Raw genomic sequence first — 26,898 nt, forward strand, 5'->3', positions numbered from 1 at the left:
GCTCTGCGGGCCTGGAGCCTCAGCAGGCTTCTCGAGGGAAAACCTGTGCGTCTCCCCCAGCGCCTGGCAAGTTGCCGGGGGCCCCGAAGGCACTGGCGCAGGGGAGGGCGGGAGGGGCACAGAAAGATGTCACCGCACGGAGCACTCCTGTCCTGCCACCTCAGTCCCCTCTCTTCCCCTCCCCACCCCCACACAGCTCTCGAGAACAGGCTGCTGTGAGCACACATCCCCTCCCGCCTCCCCTCACCCTCAAGTCTCGCCATCTAAACCCGCCGCCCTCCTGCTCTACAACCACTCATGGCTCCTGGTTGGCGTGCTTAGGAAACCTGAGGCGCAGGTCACTCGGCTCCCACCTGGCCACCTGCTTCTCTCCACGGCCCCACAGTGACCTGCTCCCTGACACTGGAGGCTGTCCTGCACTTGTCCCCTGCCGTAGCGTTTCTCCTGTTGTTCACTCTGGGCACGTCCTGCCCCCTCGTCCCTTCTTGGTCACTGCAGCCCACCTGCAGGCGCCCCGGTGAACTGCCACACTCTGCTGTCTCAGGGCGCGGCTCACCTCCTTTGGGACCACATCGCGGGGTACAGCTGGGTTGCAGGGGCCTGCTGGGCGTTAGAAGGAAGCAAGGGGGGCCAAACAGGCCAACGAGGGCCACAGCCGGATCAGAGCGCGCCAGCCCGAGCGAGAGGACTCCGTTCCAGACGGAGAAGCCAGCTCCCTGCTGTGTGGCCTTGGGCAAGTCACCGAATGTCCCCGCAGCTAGCCCGGTTTCCCTCCCACCCCGCAAAAAGCAGAGGCCCGCTCGTGGTGAGTCCCTTCCCTGTGGCCTTGGCTGGACATCTCTCCTGAACATCAGACAGACCTGCAGGTCCCGGCGGGACCCCTGCCTCTCTGAATTACAGGGTGGTGACAAAGCCGAGCCAGGGCAGCCGCGGCTCATTGATTTGTCTGAGAAGCTGTTGGCTTTTGAAATGAGACAGGAAGGAGGGTTGAGGCGGAGCCCTGCACAGGAAGAGGTGAGGAGCCCAGCTGCCGTGACAGCCGGTGGGCTTGGGGGACTGCGGGAGCCGACGGGCCGGAGTCCCCCTGCCCTGTGCAGCCAGTGCCTCCCCATCCCTTCCGACAGGGCTTTGCTCCCGCCCCGCACAGATCCCGAGGGCTCGGGGCCCAGCTGACCGGCCACAGAGAATCTCAGGACATCCTCGCCACCACGCAGCTGCCTCTGTCCCCTGGAGCAGGGCTGAGCCCGGGAGCACCAGGATGGAGAACCCTCGGCCCCTCAGTCTCGGCATCCCTAGGGAAATGAGGTCTGGGAGGTAAGTCGAGTCCAGGCTGCCTCAGTGCAGGATGGGGGAGGAGGAAGAGACCGCCGGCAGGAAGGACCGTGACTTTTAAGGCCTGAGTTGCTCTAGGGAGCGGTGGCTGGGTGGCACCGGGAAGGTGTCCCCGTGGGGGCCGGGAGCTGCTGAGCAGGACTAGTTCACCGTACGGAATAAAGAAACATGTGCCCAAGGGCAGCCCACGATGGGCCAAGGGGACAAAGCCCAGCTCCCCAGGTACCAGTGATGGGCTGGGAGGAGCAGGAAGTAACCAGAAACCGCTGCAGGCAGGCAGAGTGAGGTTGAGCAGCCAAGGGGTTAAACTTGGCATCGGCAGACCCGGGCTCCATCCCTGGCCTCACCTTCCACCTGTAAGACGGCAGTGACAATACCAGACCTGCCCCGGGGTCCTGAGGGCCCAGGGAGACGGCGCAGGCAGGCTGGGCTCTGGCATTCAGTGCCTGCCCCACAGACACCACCCTCTTGTTGGGTGCGCAGCCCCCAGGGGTCTCTTCTAGCCACACCTTTGGGTGGACTCGAGGCTCATCATTCTGAGAGGGCCGGTAACCAGAGAGGCCTTCTCAGAAGAGGTGTCACCGAGCTGTGCCTGCGGTGGCTGCTGGCCATGGTGTCCTCCCCACGGTCGGGCTCCTGGGTTCCTGGGGCGCCTCTGGGTCTCTTCCACGGGGACACACGCTTTCCCCAGGCCGGGGCCTCACTGTGGCCATCACAGGCCACCCTGTGGCTGGCTCCCGAGTAGGGGTGTAGGCCGGCAGCACCTCCTCTGTCCCACGGGCAGTGCAGTATGAGAAGGCCTGTGTCCTGTGGCAAAGCCACCGCTTCCTCCCACCTCTAGGAAAGGCTGCTTGGTCTCGAGAGGTCCACGGCCACGGTGCCGAGCCACCTCAAGGGGCTGAGAACTGAACTCTTGGGCCCTGAGAGGTGGGGCGGGGGCAGGGAGTCTCTGGAGACAGGAGCATCCGAGAGGCTGTGGCCTGAGGTGAGGGCGGCCCAGGCAGGTCGGCGCTGCAGGGTCCGAACGTACAGTCCCCAAGTGCGGGCGGGCAGAGAGAGGCTGGCTGTCTTGCAGGCCCCTGGGAGGGCAGCACGGGACAAGACGGGACTTGCCGGCAGAGCAAATGAGTAGATCGGGACCTGTGTCTTCTCTGGGATGAGACGTGAGCTCCGCTGTCCGTCCTGAGGGACGGGGACTGAGCGACACCAACGCCAGTGAGCACAGGTCCTCGGCTGCGTCGCACCCCACGGGTGAGGCTCTGGAGGATGTGGGGGTGTGGGGAAGCCCGCTCCAGGGGGTGGCCGTGGTCTGCAGCTGTCTGGCTGGCTGGCCCTGCCCACCACAGCTCAGAACGACTCTGGCCTTCAGATGGCCCAGGGCAGCCCAGACCACCCGCCCGTCTTCCCCTCTTTAAGCTGGTCGCAGGGCCTCCTTCCGCTCTCACTGAAGGCTGTCCGCACTGGACACGGCCTGACCGTCCCTGGCGGCGTGTGTGGCACTCGGGCCGTGGCAAGCTCCACCCTGCAGGGGCGGATTCTGGGCTGCACACAGGGCCTGTGCGCACACGCGGCCGGGTCGCTGTCCCGTGGGGGGAGCGCCCTCACTGGCCTCTGAGGTTGGCCCTGGGTTTTAAAGTATAAGCACATCCCACGTAATACTTGGGATATACTTACACTGAAAGAACTGCTGTTTATGCGAAATTCAGATTCTAGTGGGTGTCCTGTATCTTAATTTGCTAACCCCGGGAACCCTAGCCCTACGGCCAGCAGGGCAAGAAACAGGAGTGTCTGACCCGGAGGAAGTGTTGGCTCCCAACGCCGAGAGGCACATGGGACTGGAGGTGGGGGCAGGGGGGAGCTCCCCCCTGCCACCTTCCCAGACACTACTCTGCCCTGCCTCTTCTCCCCTGCTGTTGTCCCTCCGCTGCCACTTGCCCGGCCTTTCTGGCCTAGCGGTTCCCAATGCCGGCTGCTCCTTACAATCACCAGGGGAGCTCCAAAACACACACGCGTTGACTGGGCGCACGGGTGGCTCAGTCGGTTAAGCGTCCGACTCTTGGGTTCGGCTCAGGTCATGATCTCGAGGTTTCTAAGTTTGAGCCCCACATCAAGCTTCGCGCTGACAGTGAAGCCTGCTTGGGATCCTCTCTCTCTGCCCCTACCCCATTCACATTCGCTCTCACCCTAAATAAATAAACTCAAAAATTTTTATTAAAAAAATACATACGTGTTGAGGCCCTACCTCACACCAAATAAACCTCTAGGCGGTTGAGCTAAGCAGTGGCTTTTTAAAAATAGTTCTTCCTAGAACGACCATAAAATTCAGCAATTCCACTGCTGAGTATATAAACCCAAAGGAATCGAAAGCAGGGACTTGAACAGGTATTTGTACACCTGGTATTTGAACAGGTATTTGTTCGCAGCAGCATTTATTCACAAGAGGAAAAAGGCAGAGACAACCCAAGTGTCCATGGATGGACGAATGAATAAACAAAATGTGATCTAACTATAAAGACGGAACATGACTTAGAGTGAAATTTTTAGACGTGTTACAACAAGGATGAACCTGGAAAACAGACACAAAAGGACAAATACTGCATGAGGTCCCTAGAGGAGTCAGATCCGTAGTGACAGAAAGGAGGAGGCTGGGTTCCAGGGGCTGGGAGGAGGGGCAAGGGGAGATAGTGCTTAATAGGGGCAGGCTTCCCATCGCGGGGATGAAACATTCCAGAGGTAGATGGCGGTGACGGTTTCACAGCATTGTCAATGTACTTAATGCCACCGAGTTGTACGCTTTAAAAACGGTTACAACGGTAAATTTCATGCTGTGTATATTTTACCACACCCACACCCACACACACATAGTGCTCTAGACACTGTCCTGCCAGAGCCGAGGAGCCCTGGGCCCGGCCCTTCTTCCACATGGTCCCCTCATTCCCCTAGCCACCACCTCACCCCCAGTAGCAGCAGGGGCAGGGTGTCACCTGTGGGTGTACCTGGACAACCAATGACGGGAAGCCATGTCTGCCGCCGGGCCACGCCCTGACATCACCCAGGCCAACAGCAGGACACAGGCCCTGCTGTCCTGGCCTCACGTGCTAAGAGGCTGCACTAACACTGCTCGGCCTTGGTTTACGCACATGGGGAGATCTGGATGGCTGCGGAGGTACAGCTTACAGAGAGCAAAGTGAGCCCAGCGGGTTTTTACATCTGTAGGCACCTGTGTATCTGCACCCATCGGTGATCATATCGATCGCCCAGATCAACGTATACAAGGAGGTGACTACTGCTATTTTGACTTCTCTCATGTCAGATAGGTTGGGCCTGACATTAAACTCCCCATAAGCGGATTCACAGAGTACGTTCTCTCCGGGGTGACATTTTGTTCACTGTGTGTCTGCAAGAGTCAGCCACTTGAGTTTGTCCGCAGTTCCTTCGCTGTCATTACTACCGGGGACCTGATTGTTTCAACTTTACAAAAAATACATACGTACACACACACACACATATCCCGTTCTATTGTTGATGGATATTGGCAGTTTCTCCTTTTTTTTTTTTTGGACACTATGAATAAAGCTGCTAGAACATTCCAATACTGTGTCTTGATGGATATAAACACTTGTTTCTGTTAGATATACAAAGCCAGGCAGAGAATTGCTGTGTCACAAAAACATGCCTATTTGGCCTTATCACTACCAAACACTTCTCTGAAGTGATTTCACTTTGCATTTCTTAGAATTTTTTTTTTTAATTTTTTTAACGTTTATTTATTTTTGAGACAGAGAGAGACACAGCATGAACGGGGGAGGGGCAGAGAGAGGGAGACACAGAACCGGAGGCAAGCTCCAGGCTCTGAGCCATCAGCCCAGAGCCCGACGCGGGGCTCGAACTCACGGACCGCGAGATCGTGACCTGAGCTGAAGTCGGACGCTTAACCGACTGAGCCACCCAGGCGCCCCTCACTTTGCATTTCTTTGATGACTAAGGATATTATCTTTTGTGACAGATCTTCGATTTTTTGGCTCACTTTTAACTGAGCTGTCTCTTACTGATTTTTAATGTTTATTTTTTTTTATTTATGAGAGAGAAACAGAGCGTGAGCAGGGGCAAGACAGAGAGAGAGAGGAGGACACAGAGTACGAAGCAGGCTGCAGGCTCTGAGCTGTCGGCGCAGAGTCTGACGTGGGGCTCGAACTCACGAAAGGTGAGATCATGACCTGAGCCGAAGTCGGACGCTCAACTGACTGAGCCACCCTGGCGCCCCTGTTTCTTACCGGATTTTTAAATGTACTGGAGACATCTCCTAGTCAGTAGTTTGCTGTCTCACCCTTTTAAAACTGTCTTCTGTCGAACAGATATCCCTAATTTTAATGAATCCAAACATGGCACTCATTTCTTTCACGGTTAGTGCTTTTTTTGTGCTCCACTTAAGTCTTTACCTAGCTCAGGTTCCTGAAAGTATTCTGTAACTGTTCCTAAACACTTGGTGGGGCTAGCATTCACATTTAGATCTATGATCCAGCTTGAATTAATCTTTGTGTCTGGTGGGAGGACGGGGGTCAAGGTCCATTTTCCGATAGGAATATCCCATTGGAGCAACACAATGTAATACAAAGACCATCTTTTCTCCCCTGACTTGCAGTGGAGCCCCTGTTGTAAATGTGGTGACCACACATGACGTGTGGGTCTGTTTCGGGACCCTCTGTCATATTGCACTGGGCTATCTGCCGGCCCTGTGCCAAAACCTACAGCTCTATACTAAGCCTTGATGTTGGGTAGTAGAAGTCGTCTAGCTTTGTTCTTCTTTCTCAAAATAATTTTGGCTAGTCTAGGGTCTTTTGCTTTACATATATGTTTTAGAATCAGCTTGCCAGTTTCTACCCACCCTTCCTCACCAAAAAAGCTTGCTGGAATTTTGATTAGGATGTCGTTCAATTTATCGATCAATTTGGGAAGAAATGATATTTTAATAATAGTAAGTCTTCCAATCCATGAACATGGTAAATCCCTCTTTTAGGTCTTCTTTCATTTCTCTTAGTGTTGTTTTTAGTTTTCTGTGTAGAGGTCTTGCAAATTTTTTGCTGAATTTATTCCTATTTTTTTTTAATGCTTATTTATTTCTGAGATAGAGACAGAGCATGAGCAGGGGAGGGGCAGAGAGAGAGGGAGACACAGAATCCAAAGCAGCTCCAGGCTCTGAGCTATCAGCACAGAACCCAACACAGGGCTCGAACTGATGGACCGTGGGATCATGACCTGAGCTGAAGTCAGACGTCCAACTGAATGAGCTACCCAGGCGCCCCTAGATATTTGCTTTTTAAATATTTCAAACTTTTACTTTCAATTTCATTGTTGCTGATAAGCAGAAATAGATATGACTTTTTTAAACCGACCTTGTGTTCAGAAACCTTGCTAAGTTCATGTATTAGTTCTAATCAATTGTAGACTGTTTTGGATTTTCAATGTATATAATCATGTCAACTGTGAAGAGTGAAAGTTTTTTTTTCCTTTTCCAATCCTGAAATCTTTTATTCTTTCATTTTCCCTATTGCACTAGCACCTAATTGAAAAACCACCAGGGGGGGCCCTGGGGTGGCTGAGTCGGTTTGAGCGTCCGACTTCAGCTCAGGTCATGATCTCGTGGTTTGTGAGTTCGAGCCCCGCGTCGGGCTCTGTGCTGACAGCTCGGAGCCTGGAGCCTGCTTCGGATTCTGTGTCTCCCTCTCTCTCTCTGCCCTACCCCTGCTCATTCTCTCTCTCTCTCTCTCTCTCTCTCAAAAATGAATAAACTTCAAAAAAAATTTAAAGACAAACACCAGGGCACCTAGGTAGCTCAGTTAGTTGAGCCTCCGACTTTTAATTTTGGCTCAGGTCGTGACCCCAGGGTTGTGAGATCCAGCCTCCTGCTGGGCTCCATGCTGAGCATGGAGCCTGCTTAAGATTCTGTCTTGACTTCCCTCTGCCCCTCTTTCTCCGTCCCTCTCCCCCACTGATCTCTAAATAAAAAAATTTTTTTTTAATTTAATGTTATTTTTTTTACATTACCAAACTCCTTCATATGCAAGTAATATAAATATTTGTTCCTAAGCTCTATATTATGTTCTGATGACTTCTGTATCTATTCTTGTGCTAGCCCACCCTGTTTTACACAGCTTAATACACGTGGAAGATAGTATTCAAGAACCTAAGGTTGGTTCAATGTTAGAAAATCTGTAGTGTAGCTCACAGATTAAAGGAGAGACTGGATATGAACCCAGCATGTCAGTACAAACCCAAACGCATTATGGCCATTATGACGGTGGGTGGGTCTCAAACGTCCTCTTATCCTGTGAGCCCCACCCCTACCCCCATTCACTGTGCTCCAGCAACTGGCTTTTTCTGCCCCAGTAATGCACAGGGCACGTGTCCTTGCTGTCCCCCTAGCTCTGTGTGTAATTAACGCTTTCTCACTCTTCAGATCTCCGCTCCTAAGTGGCCTTCTCACAGAGGCCTTCCCTGGCCACCGTGACAGCCGACCCACTCCGCCATGCACACTGGGTGTTTCATTCACAGCGTGAATCATGTCAGATGGCCTCACTCATTCACTGGGTTTCTTTACTGTCATGTGCCCCACCCGGATCACACTCACAGGGTCAGGACCTTGTCTAACTTGTTCCCTTCAGATCCCCCAGTGCCCACAGGCCACAAAAGGCCCTCAGTAAATACCTCCTGATTCAATGACTGAAGGGAAATAAATCATGTGGTTGTGTCAATACTGCTAAAAAGGTATTTGCTAATTTAACAGACATGCCTAATTTTTTAAATGTGGGGACGTACAAGGGGAACCTCAGTGGCTCAGTTGGTTGAGCATCCCACTTCGGCTCAGGTCATGATTTCACGGCTCGTGAATTCGAGCCCCAGGTCGGGCTCTGTGCTGACAGCTCAGATCCTGGAGCGTGCTTTGGATTCTGTGTCTCCCTCTCTCTCTCTGCCCCTCTCCTGCTCATGCTCTGTCTCTTTCTCTTAAAAATAAACATTAAAAAAATTTTTTTAATGAAGAAAAACGTGGGGACGTACTGTAAGAGGCAGGAGATTGTCCAGCACAAAGGCTGCTGTCAGCGAAGCCTTGGTTTCTCTCTCAACTCAGCTGCTCCCCAGCTGTGTCGCCTCGAGCCAGTCACTTAACCTCCCTGAGCCTCAATGTCCTCATCCATAAAACGGGAGCGGTGACAATTTAATAAGGGTTGTTACAAGAAGCTAAATGACGTAAGTACAATGTTTAACAGATCGTCGTCTGGAGCACAGGAAGCCTTCAGGAGCAATCATGTGGTGTTATCTGAATGGTGCTAGGACACAAGGAAGCGAAGGAATCTTTTCCGAGAGGAGAGAACAACTTAGACACGATCACAAACATGAGGCCTGACGGCTTGGGCTCGAACCACGCCCGGGAGTCAGACGAGGATGCCCAGTGTGATTCCCGTCACTCACCACTGCGTGGGGGAGGTGGAGGGTCTGACCCACGTGGGAAAACTTGTTCAGGATAAGTGTTGCGATTTTAGGAAAGAGATGAAGTTATTCATACTGCAGTAAGAATTCACTGAGAAATGATGGGAAATAACACGAATACTTAATATTTGATGGGAAAGGAGATACAACGCACCAAGACTGTCTGCCTCAGTGACACCCACACCGATCTATCCACATTAGTGAGACTTCAGTCAGAACCCCATCTGGTTTCTTTTCCCCTTGGATTTGACGCCAAGAAGAACAAAAGAGGGGGAACAGCCAAGGGGTCCGAAGAAGAAGAATGAGCGAGGCCTCCCCCTGGCCTTTACAAACGCTGCCAGACTCCCTCAGCTGGGCTGGACACGGCCTGCCCTGAATTCATTGTACTTTAACACTTCAACAGTGCTCCGGACGGAACGGCTGGAAAACGCTATTCTACTTGTTGTCAAGCCCCTTTTAGCATCTTCTAGGTAAAAAGGTTCATCCCGGGTTAGAGTGCCAGGAAAGCCCAGTGCAAGCACAAGGTCAGGGAACATGTCGGATCCTTGGGGCTGGAGTCAGGTGACCCCTCCTAAGTGACGATCGTTGAGACCCAGAGAACCGCCAAGCTAGAAGACACGGGCCAGACCCATTTCACTGAGCGGCCGGTATCTGGAGTGGCAGTTGTGGCCTCCGCTCAGCCCTGTCCTGTCTTCTCTCCTAGACCCCTGGGCGAGGGATGGCTGACCCCCACCCCCTGAGTTCGTGGGGCCCTGCCGGAGGAGCTGCCGTGGGCCGGACACCCCGCCCGCTGCAGGTGAGGAGGGGGCAGGGGCGCGCCGGGGGTCCTGGAGCGCCCACCGTAGCTGAGGGAGGGACACACGGGATCCACTCGGAGCCTCAGGGAAAGCGACGGGAGCAGGTGGGGCCCCGCACGGCTCCGCCTCTCGGTGGCCCCACACTGCAGCGCCCCGCAGAGAAGGGCGCTGCTGGGGTCAGGAGTCCCCAGGGGCTCCCTCCTGACTCACTCACCCCTCCCCTCCTGGCAACCACGGACGATCTTTTCCCTCTCTCCACAGTTTTGCCTTTTCCAGGGGGGTCACAGAGCTGGGCTCACAGAGCACGCGGCCTTTCCAGATCGACCTCCTTCATTCTCCCCTTCTCGGGAGCAGAGCTGCTCTTAACCCCGTCTCCATTTCCAGGTCACAAATGAGGACAGCACAGCACGAGGAGCTCAGGCGGCCTGCCCGGTGCCACACAGCCAGTAAGTGGCGGAGCTCAGGTTCCAGCCTGGGCCCGGTTCTTATCCACCATGCTCCTGGCGTCAGGGACGACGCTCGCCACCCAGGAACGAACGGCCCTTCCCGGCCCTTCCCGGAGGCCGGACGGAGGGGGCCACCGGCAGCCTGGGGAAGGACAGGGAGTGGGTCCCTCCCCATCCCCGGAGGCTCACTCACCTGTCCCAGGCCAGGGTGGTGACGCGGCACACGGCACCTCAGGCCCTCTCTTCGCAGCTGCTGGCGGCCATCGCGGACCCCATGAGGAAGCAGGAGGTGCGGACCGGCGGGGAGGCAGGCCAGGGCCGAGGCCCCGGCCCCCCGGCTGGGCAAGTGAAAGCCCTCGTGGACCTGCTGGCCGGGAAGAGCAGTCAGGGCTCCCAGGCCCCAGAGCCCCTGGACAGGGTGCCGCAGGCCCCCCTAGGGCCTCACGGTGACGGTAGGCGGAAGGAGGGTGTCCCCGGGCCCTCCCGCTCCCCGCTGCCCTCCCCTCCCCCACCCTCCCCAGCCCTCCCCTTCGGCCTCTGTCCCGCAGACTCGAGGATACGGAAGTGCCGGGAGGCTCTGCTGAACGGGGCGAGAGGCGGCCCCCCGCCCAGGCTGACCAGCCTCCTGCTGCTGGAGGGGCTGACGGACCTACAGCTGAGGGAACACGACTTCACACAGGTGGAGACCACGCGTGGGGCCTGGCGCCCGGCCAGGAGCCTCACCCTGGACAGACTCTTCCTGCCTCTGTCTCGGGTGTCTATCCCCCCCCGCATCTCCATCACCATCGGGGTAGCCGGCGTGGGCAAGACCACCCTGGTGAGGAACTTTGTCCAGCTCTGGGCCCGGGGACAGGTCGCCAAGGACTTCTCCCTGGTGCTCCCCTTGACCTTCCGAGATCTCAACACCCACGAGAAGCTGTCTGCGGACAGACTCGTCCGCTCCGTCTTCTCGCACATCGGGGAGTCCGGCCCGGCGGCGGCGGCCCCGCCCAAAACCCTCCTGATCCTGGATGGCCTGGACGAGTGCAAGACGCCTCTGGACTTCTCCAACACCGTGGCCTGCACGGACCCCACGAAGGAGATCCAGGTGGACCATCTGATCACCAACATCATCCGGGGCAACCTATTCCCAGAAGTCTCTGTCTGGGTCACTTCCCGCCCCAGCGTGGCCGGCCAGATCCCGGGGGGCCTGGTAGACCGGATGACAGAGATCCGGGGCTTTGACGAGGAGGAGATCAAGGCATGTTTGGAGGAGATGTTCCCCGAGGACCACACCCTCTCCGACTGGGTCCTGAGGCAGGTGCGGGCGGACAGGGCCCTGTACCTGATGTGCACGGTCCCAGCCTTCTGCCGGATTGCGGGGTCGGCCCTGGGTCACCTGCGCCACAGCGGGCCGGGGCCCCAGGACGCCGGGCAGCAGACTCCGAGGACCCTGTGCGAGCTCTACTCTTGGTACTTCAGGATGGCCCTCGGCAGGGACGGGCAGGAGAAGGGCAAGGTGAGCCCTCGCATCGAGCAGGTGGCCCACAGCTGCCGCAAGATGGTGGGCACTCTGGGGCGGCTGGCCTTCCACGGGCTGGTCAGGAAGAAGTACGTGTTCTACGAGCAGGACCTGAAGGCGTTTGGCGTGGATCTCGCTCTGCTGCAGAGCGGCCTGTGCAGCCGCTTCCTGCAGCGGGAAGAGACGCTGGCCGCGTCGACGGCCTACTGCTTCACGCACCTGTCCCTGCAGGAGTTTGTGGCGGCCGCGTATTACTACGCCGCCTCCAGGCGGGCTATCTTCGACCTCTTCGCCGAGGGTGGCGTGTCCTGGCCCCGCCTCGGCTTCCTCACACACTTCAGGAGCGCGGCCCAGCGGGCCATGCAGGCCGAGGACGGGCGGCTGGACGTGTTCCTGCGCTTCCTCTCAGGACTCCTCTCCCCCGGGGTCAACGCCCTGCTGGCAGGCTCCCTGCTGGTGCAGGGGGAGCACCAGGGCTACGGGGCCCAGGCGGCCGAGCTCCTGCAGGGCTGCCTGCGCCCCGACGTGGCGGTGTGCGCCCGGGCCGTCAACGTCCTGCACTGCCTGCACGAGCTGCGGCACACGGAGCTGGCCCGCGGCGTGGAGGAGGCCATGCAGAGCGGCAGCCTGGCGGGGCTGACCGGCCCCCGGCACCACGCGGCCCTGGCCTACCTCCTGCAGGTGTCAGACGCCTGCGTCCAGGAGGCCAACCTGTCCCTGTGCCTCAGCAAGGGCGTCCTCCAGAGCCTGCTGCCCCAGCTGCTCTACTGCCGGAGCCTGAGGTGGGTGCTGGGGTGGGGGTGTGCGCGGTGCGGGTCGGAGGAGACAGCGGGGGCCTGGAAGGCCGTTCCCCTCCACCACGCCCCCCCCCGTGCCAGCATCCTGGGGGCCGCCTGCAGGGCCACAGCACGGACGGCTTAAGGCAGCAGAAACTTGTTCTGTCACAGCTCTGGGGGGCACGGTCCAGACTCAAGGGGTCGGCAGGCCTGAGCTCCCTCTGAAGCCTTCCTGCCTCGCTAGCTCGTGCTGTTCACTGGCAGTCCTCAGCTCGTAGACGCATCACTCCGATCCGGTGTCACTGTCTCCACGTGGTGTTCTGACCAGGACGCCAGTCGTACTGGCTTACGGGCCCGCCCCCCTCAGAATGACCTCATCTGGACTCATGACATCCGCGATCACCCTGGTTCCGGATGAGGTCATGAGCTTGAGGCGCTGGCGTGGCGGCGGGAGGTCAGAACACCAACATATCTTTCTGGGGAACACGATTCAACCTACGGCACTCTGTGAGCCACCCCTCTGCCGACAGAGGCCGCGCCCACTTACTCCACCACCACCCCTCCCGCGCATCACCCATCCTGCTCTGGACCTCAGTGTCTCTAAGACCAGGGCCGTCAGGACCTGAGAGCAGCTGCCACACCCTTGGAAGCAGAGCTAGCAGCCCGTGTCCCGCGGACACATGATGCACGGGGTTGCCGGGGAGACGCCCTCTGCGCAGGAATCCTGGGGCTCACCACACTGAGGCTCCCGGCGTACCCTCCCGGGAAAACCTCGAGCCTGGCGGGCGTGCCAGCACGGGTCCCCGGGCCACCTCGTGGTGGGGGCTGCGTGGCGATGGAAACGTGGGCCAGGGAAGGGATGCCAGCCTGGATGTGTCTGCTGCCCTGAGGGCGGCCCTTTGCCGGGGCCTCGTTCCACCCGCCCGCGGGCGGTGGTACCACTCATTATCGCTCTGCCGCCTGCAGGCTGGACAACAACCAGTTCCAGGACCCCGTGATGGAGCTGCTGGGCAGCGTGCTGAGCGGGAAGGACTGTCGCATTCAGAGGATCAGGTAACGCTGACCCGGGAGACCCCACCCGGGGTGCCTACCTGTCGCACGGGGTCCAGGGCTATTTTCCCATCCTCCTCTCTGCTCAACCGGCCAGAGGCGCCTGCAAGGAGAGGTGCCTTGGAAACACGTGGCTGCTTGTTGCTGCCCCTTCAGGAAAGTTCCGGAGGCTCAGGTCCCTCACCTGTAAGAAGAGGGAAGGGATGTGGTGAGGGTCAGGTGCTCTGGTGGACATGGGAGCATTTCTGCAGATACTCAACATTCAGAAGTGCTGCGAGGCACAATGTTCTCTAAGCTCCTCTCGATGTTTGCCCTCAAAACAGTATTACAGGCACAGGATTGGCTCTGGAAATTAAATTAGAAATTTTTTAATTTAAAATTTGGATTTAAATTTGAACTTTTATTTAAACGAGTACAAGAAAAAAAAATTTAAACATTGAATCTTTAATGGTGTGATGAGACACAAGTCTGTGTGCTGACGGCAAAACAGAGTTTCGTGCTTGTGAAATCTCCTGTGATCACATTTCCAAGTCTCAGTAACGCTGAGGAGTGGGCTTGTGACCTGGGGGTGGTTAGAACTAGGGAGAGGAGTCTGGAGAACAGGATCCCGAGAGGAATTCTTCATCCTCACTTAAGCCTTCCTCTGGGTTCAGGAATAATCTCTGAGAAAACAAAAACGGAGTGAGTCAGGAGCCAAAAGAAGTCACGGAAGACAGTGGTGAGCGGTGGGCTCTGTGTGACCCTGTACAGTCAACTCTGTGCCAAAGGAGTGTAAAAATGGGGTTAAAACGGTATCTGTGAGTCTGGGGTCTCCGGGACCCCCCAAAGGTTTAATGATTCACTAGAAGGACTCACAGAACCCAGAAGAGCTGTTGTACCTGCACTTGTGGTTCAGGACGTCAAAAGGATACGGATTTAAATGCGCAGAGGGAAGGGTGCACGAGGCGGGCCCCAGAGAGACAGGGGCAAGCTTTCAGTTGTCCTTCCGCTGTGGTGGTGCAGACGGGGCCCGCCTCCCCAGCCACCATGCGCAACAGCACACATGAAGCGTTCTAACCAGGGAGGCGCACCCGGGCTTGGGTCCAGACATTTTACTGGAGGTGGGTCATGGGAAGCCCCTCCGGAGGTAGGGACGTCAGGCTGCTACTGCACGGCCCAAGGGCCCCAGGTAAACACAGACAGACTTATCAGGCAGGACCTTACAAGCGTTCAGAGGTCACCTCTCCGGAACTGGGGCAAGGTTAACCCTTTCCTGCACATTCCCCCTTCCGGTTGTTGAAGCAGCTTCAGTGGGTTAACTCAAGGCAAGTGGTGAGGACGGGCCAGGCACAGAGGAAGCACTGGATGAGGGCCGGCTATTAGCGGGATCCCCTTGGGCTAGCAGCCAGAGATAGAAATGCAATCCCTCTGAAAGAAACACAATAACATTAATTAATTTCATTAATATTCTTCCTTCACGGGAGCCTTCAGCAAAATAGTCAACTTCCAGAGTTTTACATAAAGGAGTCTGGATAACGCTCAGAAAATATTCTGCACAAAAGCCAAAATTTCTTCTAAGGCCACGTGCTCTTCTCCCCCTCTCTGTAGGTGGTCCTCAGGGGCCACATCCCGTTTGAAAAGGCACCCTTCAGAAAACACACGTGGCTCATGAGATATTAAAAACTGTTACAAAAGTCCTGGGCAGAGAGGGGACAGAGGTTCTAGGACTCGAGGACGGTTATGTAGAGGGCGGTCTGGATGAATGATCTTCAAATTCTATGCAACAGAATCCCTTTTAAAAGTGGCCTATCAGCCAGAATGCCCACAAAAGACGGGCACCCGGGAGCTTCTGGACAGAAAGAGGAGACGTGGAGGCCCAGAACCCAGGCACGTGGTGCCCCTCAGCCTCTGGGACTCCTAAAGCTGTTCTGAGGAACACGGGTTTTTGCTCTTTTTGTTTGTTTGCTTTTAATGTTTATTTTTCCGAGAGACAGACAGATTGCAAGTGGGGGAGGAGCAGAGAGACAGAGGGAGACCCAGAATCCGAAGCAGGTGCCAGGCTCTGAGCTGTCAGCACAGAGCCTGATGCGGGGCTCAAACTCATGAACCGTGAGATCATGACTTGAGCCAAAGTCAGACACTTAACCGACTGAGCCACCCAGGCGCCCTGTTTCTGTTTTACTTTGAAGTTAATTCTAGTTAGTACCATTTTCCTTCCCTGTGCTAGAAAAGGACAGGGGCCAGTGGTGAGCTGGCCACAGTTCATGAGAGCAGGTTTTTAAAGTTTTAGGAATTTTTGCAAGCTGGGACTGCTTGAAATTGGCCGTGGTGAGAGTATTTACACCATGGAAATCGGCCAATGCTACAAATCAGTATTGTTGTACTTTTCCGGCACACTGCTGCCGGGGATCTTTGTGGGAAACTTCTGTAACTGCCCATGCTCTTTGCTGCCCTGTTCGCATAGAAGCCATCGTACTGGATTCTGGCCAGACTCTGCCTTGGGAATCTTTGCCAGTGTGAGGGTCTGTCCCCTGCACTCTGGCCTTACCTTACTTGGCTCAGAGGCTTTCCTGGCCTGGGCGATTCTGCTCCAGGGCTCACGTCATCTCCACCTGCGTCCAGGCCCTCATGATGCTGGTGAAACCGGGAGGTTTGGGTCACAAGCCTGGTGTTGAGGAAGAGGCCATGACAGTCGTAGACCAGCAATAACCACTCTTCTCCTTCTCCTTGGGCAGCTTGGCTGAGAACCAGATCAGTAACAAAGGGGCCAAAGCTCTGGCCAGATCCCTCCTGGTCAACAGAAGTCTGACAGCTCTGGAGTAAGTAGGACACCAGAGGCCAACGTTCTACCACTGGGACAGGGAAAGCTTGTCAGCCATCTTGTGAAGTCCCCCAGACCACACTGTCCCCTCGGTCAGTTGGAAGGACAGCAGAGTGAGCAAATTCCTGGCTCCTCGTCAGTTGTGGGGATCAGCCCAGGGAGGCACCAGAATTTTGGCCCTGAAGCTGGTATGATTCTCCTCTCCATACTTGGCCCAAGCCACGTACATCAGATCCTGCTCCCCACCCCCCACCCCCCGCCGACCCCCCATCACATGGGGCCATACTGGGAAATTCCTTACTTGTTCACCTGAATAAGGATCTCCACAAAACATGAAATCTTAAACCCCGTTATTGTCAAAGAGCATAGATTTAAAGGTCAGTGTAACTTCTTTCTTTCCTCCCTGGGAATTGGATAAAAGAAAACAGTTCTTTCTCTTCTTCCCGCCAGCCTCCGCAGTAACTCCATCGGACCTCAAGGGGCCAAGGCTCTGGCAGATGCTCTGAAGATTAACCGCACTCTGGCCTTTCTGAGGTACGCGCCATCTGCTCCACATCCCGATATAACCAGCAGAGGGCGCACAAAACCCTCTCCCAGGTGCCAACCATGGAGTGGGAGAGGATTCAAAATGGCAGGCATGCTATACTGGCTCCTGTCTAGGTGGATGCCACATGATCTCGTATCTATACAAGTTTCAGGTTTCAGTTCTTCTGTGCTCATTGTCCTTGTGTGTACAGCCTAATCCAGGGATAGAGGAAAAGGAGGATGCGGTTGTATAGAGGTGGAAAAGCAAAATAATCTATGAGGAAAACCTCTTGTCTTCCATCGAATGGGAAATCCCCAAGGCCATGGTGTCAGGATGTTCCCCTGAGGTGTTTTCCAGGACGCTGAAAGTGCCATTCTCTAGAATGTTCCTATGGTTTGCTGTGCTCCTTTTGGGAGTTGGCATATGTGGTTGTACCCATCCTTAGTTGAGTGTGTACTGTCATTTGTTTTTTCATTTATGTATTTTTATTGGGGTGAAATTCACCACTTTAAAGTATACATTTCAGTGTCACTTAGTACGTTCACAGTTGTTCCTTCATCACCTCTATGTAGTTCCACAATATTTTCATCACCCGAAAAGAAGACTGTATTCTTTATCGACCGCCTCCCATTCTCCCCTCCCCCCAGTCCCTGGAAACCACCAATCTGCTTTCTGTCTCTATGTTTGCCACGGAATCATACAATAAGACCTCTTGTGTCTGGCTCCTTTCACTTAGCATAATGTTTTGAAGGCTCATCCACATTGTAGCACGTGTCAGTACTTCATCCCTTTTTCTGGTTAAATAACATTCCGCTTTATGAACAGACCCCAACGTACCCATTCGTCAGCTCACGGACATTTGGGTTGTTTCCACCTTTTGGCTCTTGTGGATAATGCTGCTGTGCACATTCATGTGCACGCATTTGAGTACCTGTTCTCCATTCTTTTGGGTAAATACCTACCAGTGAAACTGCTCAGTAACTCTACGTTGGACCTTTTGAGGAAGCGCCGGACTGTTTTCCACAAGGTCCGCACCATTTTACATCCCCACCAGCAATGGGTGAGGGTTCCGATATTTCCACATCCTTGTTAACATTTGGAGGCTGTGGCTTTTAGCTGTAATTAAGACTACGGACAACCTAGCTATCGTCATCCAGATAATATGCGCACCCCGTTCCCAGTCAGCAGACAAATGCTTAGAGACTCAGAGGGAATCCTTAGGATTCCCTGGGAGGAACCAACTGTTCCCAAATCCTGTGTGGTGGGCAGCAAGGGCACGCACTGGTCAGCTGCTCCCCCCACCCCCTGGGCCTTGGTAACACTGTGGTAGGGGTCAAGGCCACCATTGGGCCCTCTCTTGTGCCATTGGTGATGTACCTCTTCCTTGCCTCCACAGCCTCCAGAACAATGCCATCAGGGATAACGGTGCCAGGTTTGTGGCTGAGGCCTTGGCCGCCAACCGGACCCTCTCTGTGCTACAGTAAGTGGACGTGCTGGCCAGCAGAGATACCCCCCCCTTCTCCCCTCCTCCAAGGGCCTGTTTCCTGCAAGGAAGGATGATTGGGGAGACGGCCTGAGACTTTCGGGCCCATCTAGATGACCCCTGGAAATCTTGATGTCCACTCTTCCACAGAACAGGTATTGGGGAAATAATTAAAAATAAAGCCTCCTGCCAATGCAGAAAATCCTCTCCGCAAAGGTAGAAAAGAAGGAAACAGTTGCATTATTTGAAGAATCAACCAGATTGCACTGCACATCACTGGCAACCCAGAGCTGGCCAGGACAGAAAGAAATCTCACCCCTTTCTACAGCCAAGCAGATACAACCCACGGCACGCGTGTTCTCAAGATAACTTGTCCTCAAGTAAGAGGACTGGACAGCACCGTCTGTCACCCACAGTGTTTCCTCAGTTTGCCTGGTGGTTAAGGTCGTCAGCCGTTCAATGATTGCCTTTACCCAAAGGAAAAGCCAGGCTCCTCGTGCCGTTATGACAAGCGACAATTACAACTTGGAGTGGTGCTACCTTCCTCGATGCGCTCCTTTCAGAGACGTGGTTCTGAGGTCCCTTGGGGGCCATCACTCCGGCAAAAGGCTTATTTAGCTTTTAAAAGGATTCATACGCTTCTCAAAGGGACAGATTTACAATCCCAAGTTTTCTCAAAGAAATGCTCTGAGGGAAAGGATCCCTTTTGGAACCAGTGAAAATTCCCTTTGGTTGAGATTGTATCTGGCCTTACACAGGACAGGTCCTGCCCTGCCTGCCCTTCTGGGATGCGCACGGGGGTTCTCTTGTAAGCATCTCCCTCCTCCAGATTTAGTATGAAGGGAAGTAGCTTTCGGAGAAGAGCGGAAACGGAGGGTCTGCCCTAGGCAGGACTGCGGGGGTGGGAGGTAGGCTGCGGACTGGTCGAGAGGCAGGACGACTGTTGAGTGTTGGGAGGGTTGCCTGGGCAAGGAGCCCAGCCGTCCTTGCCTCTGACCCCCCACATACCAGTGTCGATCTGCTGGCATCGTTTCGGCAATGATGCACACACTGTTGCTAGAGCCCCCTCTGCCCACGCGGTGGGGAGAGCACCTGAGTCGTCTCTGAGCTCTCGCCCTTCCCCCAGACTGTCCCGAGAGGGGGAATGGCTGCAGCCAGCTTTGCTGAGGGACCCCTCCCCTCTCCCACAGCCTGCAGAAGAATACCATTGGGCCTCTGGGAGCCCAGCAGACGGCAGATGCCCTGAAGCAGAACAGGAGTCTGAAGGAGCTCATGTGAGAAATGCGGAAGGGCTACATTTGTATCCTCAGTGACCGGCACAGAGCCCAGCCCATCACAAATATTTGTGAGCATGGGGATGGATGGATGGATGGATGGATGGATGATGGATGAACGGATGGATGGATAGACGTGTGGGTACTTCACATGAAGTATCACAAAACCTCTCACCAAAGAGTTGGCCCTGCCCCTGCTAGGGAGTCCAGACGTACTTTGCTAGGTTGATCTCTCACAGGCAGTTGGGAGTCACCTGCAGGGGCCACCAACCAGACTCAAGAACAGACTGTGCCCTGGGCACCCTTAAGACAACAGAGAGAGCACTGCCCTGGAGGGCTTCCCTGGACCCTGATCCCCGGGCCCCACCCGCCAGGCTGCTCCAGAAAACCAGCGCACCCTTGTCTTCTCTCTTGCAGATTCTCCAGTAACAGCATTGGCGATAAAGGTGCCGAGGCCCTGGCTAAGGCCCTGAAGGTGAACCAGGGCCTGGAGAGCCTGGAGTGAGTCTGCCTGACCACACTCAGGAGTGGCCGTGGGCAGTGGGTGACATCCCTGGGTGGGTGACACATGGGTCTAGACGTCCCATCTAGAAGGTGGGCGGGTCCCGGAAGAGGGCTGTCAGTCAGGGCCACCACCCTGCCGGGATCCAGCCAGCCGCCAACCCTGGGCACACTGGGATCTCGGTCTCTCTCCACGCCTACCTCGCTGTTCCGTCCCACCACCAGCTCCATTTCCCTGGACAGCAGAGGTTGGTGTTGGTTCTGGAGTTTCCAGAGTCACAAGCACCAAGTCCCCCTAGGCTGGCACTGGTGACTAAAGAGGGTTGCAGCTGCAGCAGCCTTGGTGGGGGCTGGGGGAGCTCAGCGCTGCCCCCACCCTGGCTGCAGACACAACGCAAACCCCTTCTCCGGGCCATTTAGAGCCACGCAAATCAAGGCAGAGTCTAAACTTTGGGGGCTGGTCACGCTAGAGCCACCTGCCCTGACCTAGCAGGGTCTGGAACAGGTGGGGGATGGGGACGGGAAGGAGGGATGATAAGAAAAACACCCAGGGTCCCCCAACTCTGTTGAGCCCTACACCTTCAGTCCCCAAGCTGGAACAGTGGCTCCCGGGGGGTCCGGGACAAGCGTCCCAAGCGCTGCCCCGTCCTGTTTGCAGCCTGCAGAGCAATTCCATCAGTGATGCAGGTGTGGCGGCGCTGATGGGGGCCCTCTGCACCAACCAGACCCTCATCAGCCTCAAGTAAGTCCCGCCTTCCCTCTCCGGCCGGGGTGTCCCTTTGGTCAAGGGGTCTGAAGGGCCTTTGGGACTTGGGAGGAAAGGCTGGGGCCGGGAAGGCCACACCTCCCTCTGTGGGTCCATTAGGAAGACATCTGTGGTTGGGCAGCTGGGTCCTGGAGCATCCTGGGTCCCGGAGCCTGTGGCATCCCACCCGCTCTGGAGGGCAGGGGACAGCCGGGGTCCTCAGCTGGCTGGTTCTGCTGCTCCCTCTGCTACACGAGCTTGTGAGGCAGCCAAGCATGCTCGCCCGCCCCCGTCCCCTCACCTCTGAGGGCCCGTCAACCGATCCGCTCCCTCCTGGGTGGCCCCACTGTTGGCAGTCCCACAGGGAGATGCTTGGCCGGCCGGGGAGCCCTGCCTGTCGGAGGCCCTTCACACCCGATCGCTCAGGACGCCCAGGTCACCCCTGAGGTTCCTTGGGTTTGAGAAGCCTGAGTGCCAGGGCTCGTGTCCCCCAAGTCCCCACGTATCTGGTCAGCAGTTCAGGGTCTTCTCTCTCCCCAGCCTGCGAGAAAACTCCATCAGCTCAGAGGGAGCCCGGGACCTGGCTCAAGCTCTCTGCAGCAACAGCACCCTGAAAAATCTGGAGTACGTGAGTCGGGGGCGGGGTGTGCTTCCTACGGCCCCTTCAGGCCCAGGGTGACAGGGGGCTGCAGACCCTCGTCACCTTGTCATTTTACAGGCTGGAGGGGGACCCGGTTGGGGAGGGGGAACCAGGAGACCTGGCCTCTGGGGGCAGCCCCTCCACTCTCATGTGATAAGTAACCTACAGATGAGGTTCGTGGGGACGCTGCCTGCCCCCGTGCCCCAGTCCCCGTGGTGATGTGAGGGGGGCCAGATCTTCAGGGCAGCGCAGCACAGGGATCAGGAGTGAGTCCTCCAGGGGGATGATCTGTCCCGGGACCCTGTCCCTGTGGCTGTCAGGAAGGCACGTGCTTGGCACACACCAGCGCTCAATCAACACGAGCTAGGTGGGTCCTCGGGGAGGAGGGGGCCTGGATTCCCAGGTGAGCAAGGACGGGGGCTCCACGCCGGCAGGCTCCTGCTTACTCGCCCCTGATCCCTTCCTCCCAGCCTGACAGCCAACCTCCTCCACGACCAGGGCGCCCAGGCCATCGCGCTGGCAGTGAGAGAAAACCGGGCCCTCACATCCCTCCAGTGAGTCTACGGTGCCCCCCACCCCTCCCTGTCCCCTCTGCAACACTGCGGGGCCATCATACCCGCTGGCATCGGGCTCCCCCACAACACGGCCTCAGGGGCTTCCAGTAGGCCGCGCCCTGTCCCCCTCCAGCCCCCGCCCCCGCCCGCTTCCTGGGGCTGATCCACTGAGAGGCCAAAGGTGGGAGGTGGGCACCCACCTCACACCTGCAAATGCCACAAGCCTCATGCAGGGGCCATTTGGAGTCTTCATTTGAGCCCGTCCCTGTGCCCACCCCTAACCAGAGAGTGCTGACTGACCCCTTGGGACTAGACCCGAGGCGGGGTGCAGGAGTTGTGTCCACCAGTGGCCAGGACCCCGTCCTACAAGTACTCCTTCCCTGCCATCAGACTCTCCTGGGAGGAGTCCCCTCTTTCTGCACCTTCCAGAGCCTCCCAGGCTCTGCTCTGGCCCACGTGGTCACACGTGTCTGTGTCTGCCCAGCCTGCAGTGGAACTTCATCCAGGCCGGTGCAGCCAAGGCCCTGGGACAAGCACTACAATTCAACCAGAGCCTGACCAGCCTCGAGTGAGTGGGGCCTCGGCAGGGGCGGCGGGAAGGGCAGGGCGGCAAGGAAATCTGAAACCTCGGGGTCCACCAGGCACACGGCTCGGCTCGTGCCAAAGGCCCTCAGCACACAGCCTCCTCTGCCCTAAGGCCAGCGGGCATATTTCTGTTCTTATCTGTTTTGTTGTTTTTTAAACAGCTTTGTTGATACGTAATCCCCCTACCACAAAAACCTACCCAGATAAAGCATACAATTCGCTGGCTTCTAGTATACTCACAGAGTTGTGCGACCATCCCCACAATTGTAGACCATTTCCCTTAAACCTTAAACAAACCCCCACACTCATCAGCGGTCACTCCCCATTGCCCCCGTGCCCCAGCCCCTGGAAACCACACGTCTGCTTTCCGTCTCTACGGAGTTACCTGTACTGGACACTTCACGTACGTGGGACTGAACAGCGTGTGACCTCTTGCCACCAAGGTCTTTCGTTCGGTATCAGGTTTCCAAGGTTCACCCAGGTTGCAGCGTGAATCAGGGCTTCATTCCTTTCTGTGGCTGAATCCTATTCCGCTGTGCAGACTGACATGCCATTTATCCCCTCATCTGTCGAGGAACATCTGGGTGGTTTGGACTGTTTGGCTCTCATAACGCTGCTGTGAACGTTCGTGTACAAGCTTCTGCCTGGACATGCGCTTTCATTTCTCCTGGGCACACGAGCGAGTGGAGCCGCGGAGTTGAATGGGAACCCTGTCTCTGACCCTCTGAGTCTCACCTGCTTTGGACCGCGCCCATGGCTTCTCCCTTGGCATCCAGGATAGCCTATTTCTGCCTGGTTCTTCTGTCTCACTGACATCCTGGGGCTCCTCAGGGATGTGTTCTAGGCCATCTTGTCTCGAACGAGCTCCCTATTCCAGAAGCTGTCCTCTCGCACACTCCCGGACTTCAGAGTCCCGGTGCCCCCGCGTCTAGACCCCTCTCTCCCGAGCCCCAGACCCACGGAATCACTGCCCACGCCACCTCCCCACGAGTCTGTTTCTCAGCTCCACCTCACGAACGGGCCCGGCCAACCCGGCCCGCGAGCTAGAAACCTCGTCTCTGTTCTCGCTTCCCGCTTGCGACTCTCCTCCCAAGGCCCCACCGGCTCCCTCTACCCTCGCGGCCACCGTCCGGCCACCAGCTCCACTCACCCTGCGTCCCCGTAGCGGCCTCCACATCCAGTGCATCCGCTCACACCGCTGGCCAAACATCTTTCCAAAATGTGTATCTGTCCCCGTCCTGAGATGCTTCGATGGCCGCCCAGTGCCTGCAGAGTGAAACCCACCCCTCGGTGTGGCTTCTAACAAAGGCCCCAAAGGCCTGCTTCCGTCATTTCACACGCCAGCCACTTGGTGCCATTTCTTCGGGTTCCGTGGACGTGCCAGGCCCCCTCCCCCAACTCTCATCCTGCAGGTTTCAGTTCAGACCTATTTCTCCCGGTGGCCTCCGTGACCACACGGGGGCAGGAGACCCCGTGGGCTCCTCCGTCCCCCCAGCACGTGGCCCACGGGGCCGGCTCGTTCGGTCACACCCGCCCACCCGAGACAGGATCAGGCCAGGGCACCACACGCACTAACACGTCTGCTAAAATCGCGAATGCAAACTGCTCCCTTCAACACCCCAATGCCACCCGAGGTAAACTCTCCATCATTTACCGCGCTAGGAACTGACTTTACTCCAATGTGGAAGGGAAGGAAAAAAAAAAAAATAGATGTAAAACCCTGACGAGCAAGAATGGCCAGGGACTAAGGGCTTCCACTGAATTCTCTGGCTGGCACGCCCATTTTTTTGTCCTCACCCTTAAGAGTATTTCCACGTGTCCCTTTTCTTGTTTGCTTCTGATGATCCAGGTTCATAGAGACCCCAGAGCCCTCTGCATGTTAATTAGGAGGCCACAGGGGCGGTTATCCCCTCGGCAACCCTGGGAGTCTAGTCTGCGGTGTGCGCGGTCTGAATGAAAACTAGAAGGTCCAAGCTCAGGACGTCATGCTGGAGTGCCGCTGGCCCCGTGCCCTGTGAGCCCGGGGGTCACGCTCTGTGTTCAGTTTGCAGGAGAACGCCATCGGGGACGAGGGCGCCTCCGCACTGGCCAGCGCACTAAAGGCCAACACGGCCCTCACCGCTCTCTAGTAAGTGTTGACGTGCACGGCCGCCCAGGCAGCCGGCCCTGAGCCCTGCTTTCATACCAAACATCAGTTTTGCTTCCCAGCCGAGAAGGTGTGTTAAATTTTCCTAATGTTAGCAATTGGGACAAAGTAAGAGGTAGGGGTTCAGGGAGTGTTTTTCCTCAAACCCTCCAGGGAACCACCTCTCCTTCCCGTATCCGTAGCATCCCGATCTCTGTCCTCGGCATCAGGGGAGGCCGGAGGCGCGGCGTTCTCTGGACGGATCACAGGCCAACAGTTTTCAGCGCTATGTTGTCACTTGCAGCCCTCAGTCCAGGGGTGGAGAAGGAAGGACAAGGATGCATGGAAGCTGGGCCAGGCGGGGTGCAGGCCGGAGCGCCTCAGCCTGTCCGCACTGACCCCATCTCTTCTGCATAGTCTGCAGGTGGCCTCCATTGGTGCCCGGGGGGCCCAGGCGCTAGGGGATGCCCTGGCTGTGAACAGGACCTTGGAGATTCTCGAGTGAGTATTCCAGTCTCTGGTTGCTGTCTCTTACCCAAACGAACCAAGCTGTTGATTCAAAATGAAGATACAGAAGGGAAAAAATGTCAATTTACATGGAAAGTCACAAAGCACTTAAATATCATCACTGAGATGAAGCTTTCCCCAGCTTCCCCACTGCCACCTCACACCTCTTCCCTGGGAGTCACCGCTGTGGCTCCTGCTCTCCTGGGTCTTGCCCAGGCTGCGCACATCCCGAGGTCCTCTGCAGGGGTCCTTGGCCACTGATCTTGGTCTAGGAGTAGATCCAAACTCCGGGCGGGGGCAGGGGCGACTTAAGCTCAGTGGGGGTCTCAGGCATGTCCCAGTCATTCCTGCTCTTGTGGTCCTGTGACGCTGAGCATGTGGGGACCGCTGGAGGAAGTGTCTCCTCTCTCACCTCAGCCCCACTCTCCTTCCTTTGGGATGGAGGGCGAGGGCTCCAACAAACCACCCAGGTCGGGCCAGCTTCACCCCTCCTGGTGCGTCCTGCTCCCCAGAGCCGATCTCTGTTCTGGGCCGGGGAGTCAGGAAGGAGGAACCGCCCCCCGTGGTTGCTACGTCCCTGCTGCCTCTACCCAGCGGCCCGTGCTCGTCTGAGGAGGTACTGTTCACACCCCACAGCTATCGCTGTGCTTTAGGCTTCATATCTTTCCTGACAGCTTAAGAGGAAACGCCATCGGGGTGGCCGGAGCCAAAGCCCTGGCAAATGCTCTGAAGGTCAACTCAAGTCTCCGAAGACTCAAGTGAGTGGTTGTAGAGACCTACCTCCGCCCTGGCACAGCAGACTTCTCTGCTGGAACCTCTCCACGTAATGAGACGTTCTTGACTTCCTCTGTAAGCTGCTTCCCTCTGGCTAGAAATAGCACTAGAGTCCACGTTGCAGATGAGTTTGTTCATTCTATCTAGCTTATGTCAGAGGTAAGCCATTGAATGCCTGCGGTTTTGGTCTTCCATCCTCCATGGCGCTCGGACGGGACCACCTGGCTACCGGTAGACACTGGTCTCAGGGGTAAAGGCCACCTTGCTCTTGCTGGGACACCTGTGATCAATGCAGCGCTGCTTCCCGGCACGTGTTCTGTCCCGAATGGCTCACGATGGTGTCTGCATCTTTTCTCTGCCTAGTCTTCAAGAGAATTCCTTGGGGATGGACGGGGCGATATGCGTGGCCACGGCACTCTCTGGGAACCACGGCCTCCAGCACATCAAGTGAGTGGGGCTCGGCCCTTCCCTGCCATTCTGGTCCAACCCCCCCCCCCCCAACCCCGCAGGCTCACGGCTCCCAGGTCAGGCCCTGCCTTCCGCCCAATTCCTGGAGCTGGCAGACTCCCAGGTCTCTCAGCGGCTCTGCGGGGCAGCCCGGTATAAGAGGGAGCCGTTCTGGGCCTTCCCCATAGGACAGATCCTGGAAGCACGGTCTTGCCTGGAGTTCTGCATTTCGTGTGGTGACTGTCTGCTCTTTACTAAAGGGACTTGCAGGCCTCTGGCCCTTGAGCCCCTCTCTCAAGCCGGGTCCGAATCCTTCTCTTCCAGCCTCCAGGGAAATCACATTGGGGAGTCTGGCGCCAGGATGATCTCGGAGGCTATCAAGACCAACGCTCCTTCGTGCACTGTTGAAATGTGAGCGCAAAAGTGCCTGGTGGGTCAAGCGAGAGAACACAGAAGCAACTGGAAGCTTGTGAACAAAAACTCCCCGTCCAGGGCCCGTCCCTGTGGTCTGGGAACGATGCTGACCTGCACAAAAGCTGGTCTCCTGCAA

The 26,898-nt window shown here is 56.6% G+C and overlaps 1 protein-coding gene across 2 annotated transcripts; it reads left to right on the forward strand.

Moving 5' to 3' along the window:
- The first annotated feature begins 886 nt into the window (after positions 1-886).
- On the forward strand, positions 887-26,763 carry NLRC3 (NLR family CARD domain containing 3). Of its 2 annotated transcripts, XM_042921978.1 has the most exons (20): positions 887-1,314; positions 9,521-9,613; positions 9,999-10,060; positions 10,311-10,512; positions 10,609-12,343; positions 13,304-13,390; positions 16,102-16,185; positions 16,638-16,721; positions 18,110-18,193; positions 19,387-19,470; positions 19,888-19,971; positions 20,630-20,713; positions 21,257-21,340; positions 21,827-21,910; positions 22,395-22,478; positions 24,540-24,623; positions 25,038-25,121; positions 25,802-25,885; positions 26,265-26,348; positions 26,673-26,763. In XM_042921978.1, the coding sequence occupies exons 4-20, from the start codon at positions 10,335-10,337 to the stop codon at positions 26,761-26,763; spliced, it is 3,183 nt and encodes a 1,060-aa protein (XP_042777912.1). In that variant the 5' UTR covers positions 887-1,314; positions 9,521-9,613; positions 9,999-10,060; positions 10,311-10,334. The 2 variants fall into 2 exon arrangements, with proteins under 2 accessions (XP_042777912.1, XP_042777913.1); XM_042921979.1 differs by lacking the exons at positions 887-1,314; positions 9,521-9,613; positions 9,999-10,060 and having other exon boundaries at positions 10,092-10,512.
- The last annotated feature ends 135 nt before the right edge of the window (positions 26,764-26,898 follow it).

Source organism: Panthera leo, chromosome E3 (genome assembly GCF_018350215.1).
Source record: "Panthera leo isolate Ple1 chromosome E3, P.leo_Ple1_pat1.1, whole genome shotgun sequence".
In the NCBI taxonomy this organism is placed as follows: Eukaryota; Metazoa; Chordata; class Mammalia; order Carnivora; family Felidae; genus Panthera; species Panthera leo.

Excerpts from the sequence above, each read along its gene's own strand:
- NLRC3 (XM_042921978.1), top strand. The coding sequence starts at position 10,335 with ATGAGGAAGCAGGAGGTGCGGACCGGCGGGGAGGCAGGCCAGGGCCGA. Across the intron at positions 10,513-10,608 it reads CCTAGGGCCTCACGGTGACG|ACTCGAGGATACGGAAGTGC; the intron begins GTAGGCGGAAGG and ends TCTGTCCCGCAG. Across the intron at positions 25,122-25,801 it reads AGGACCTTGGAGATTCTCGA|CTTAAGAGGAAACGCCATCG; the intron begins GTGAGTATTCCA and ends CTTTCCTGACAG.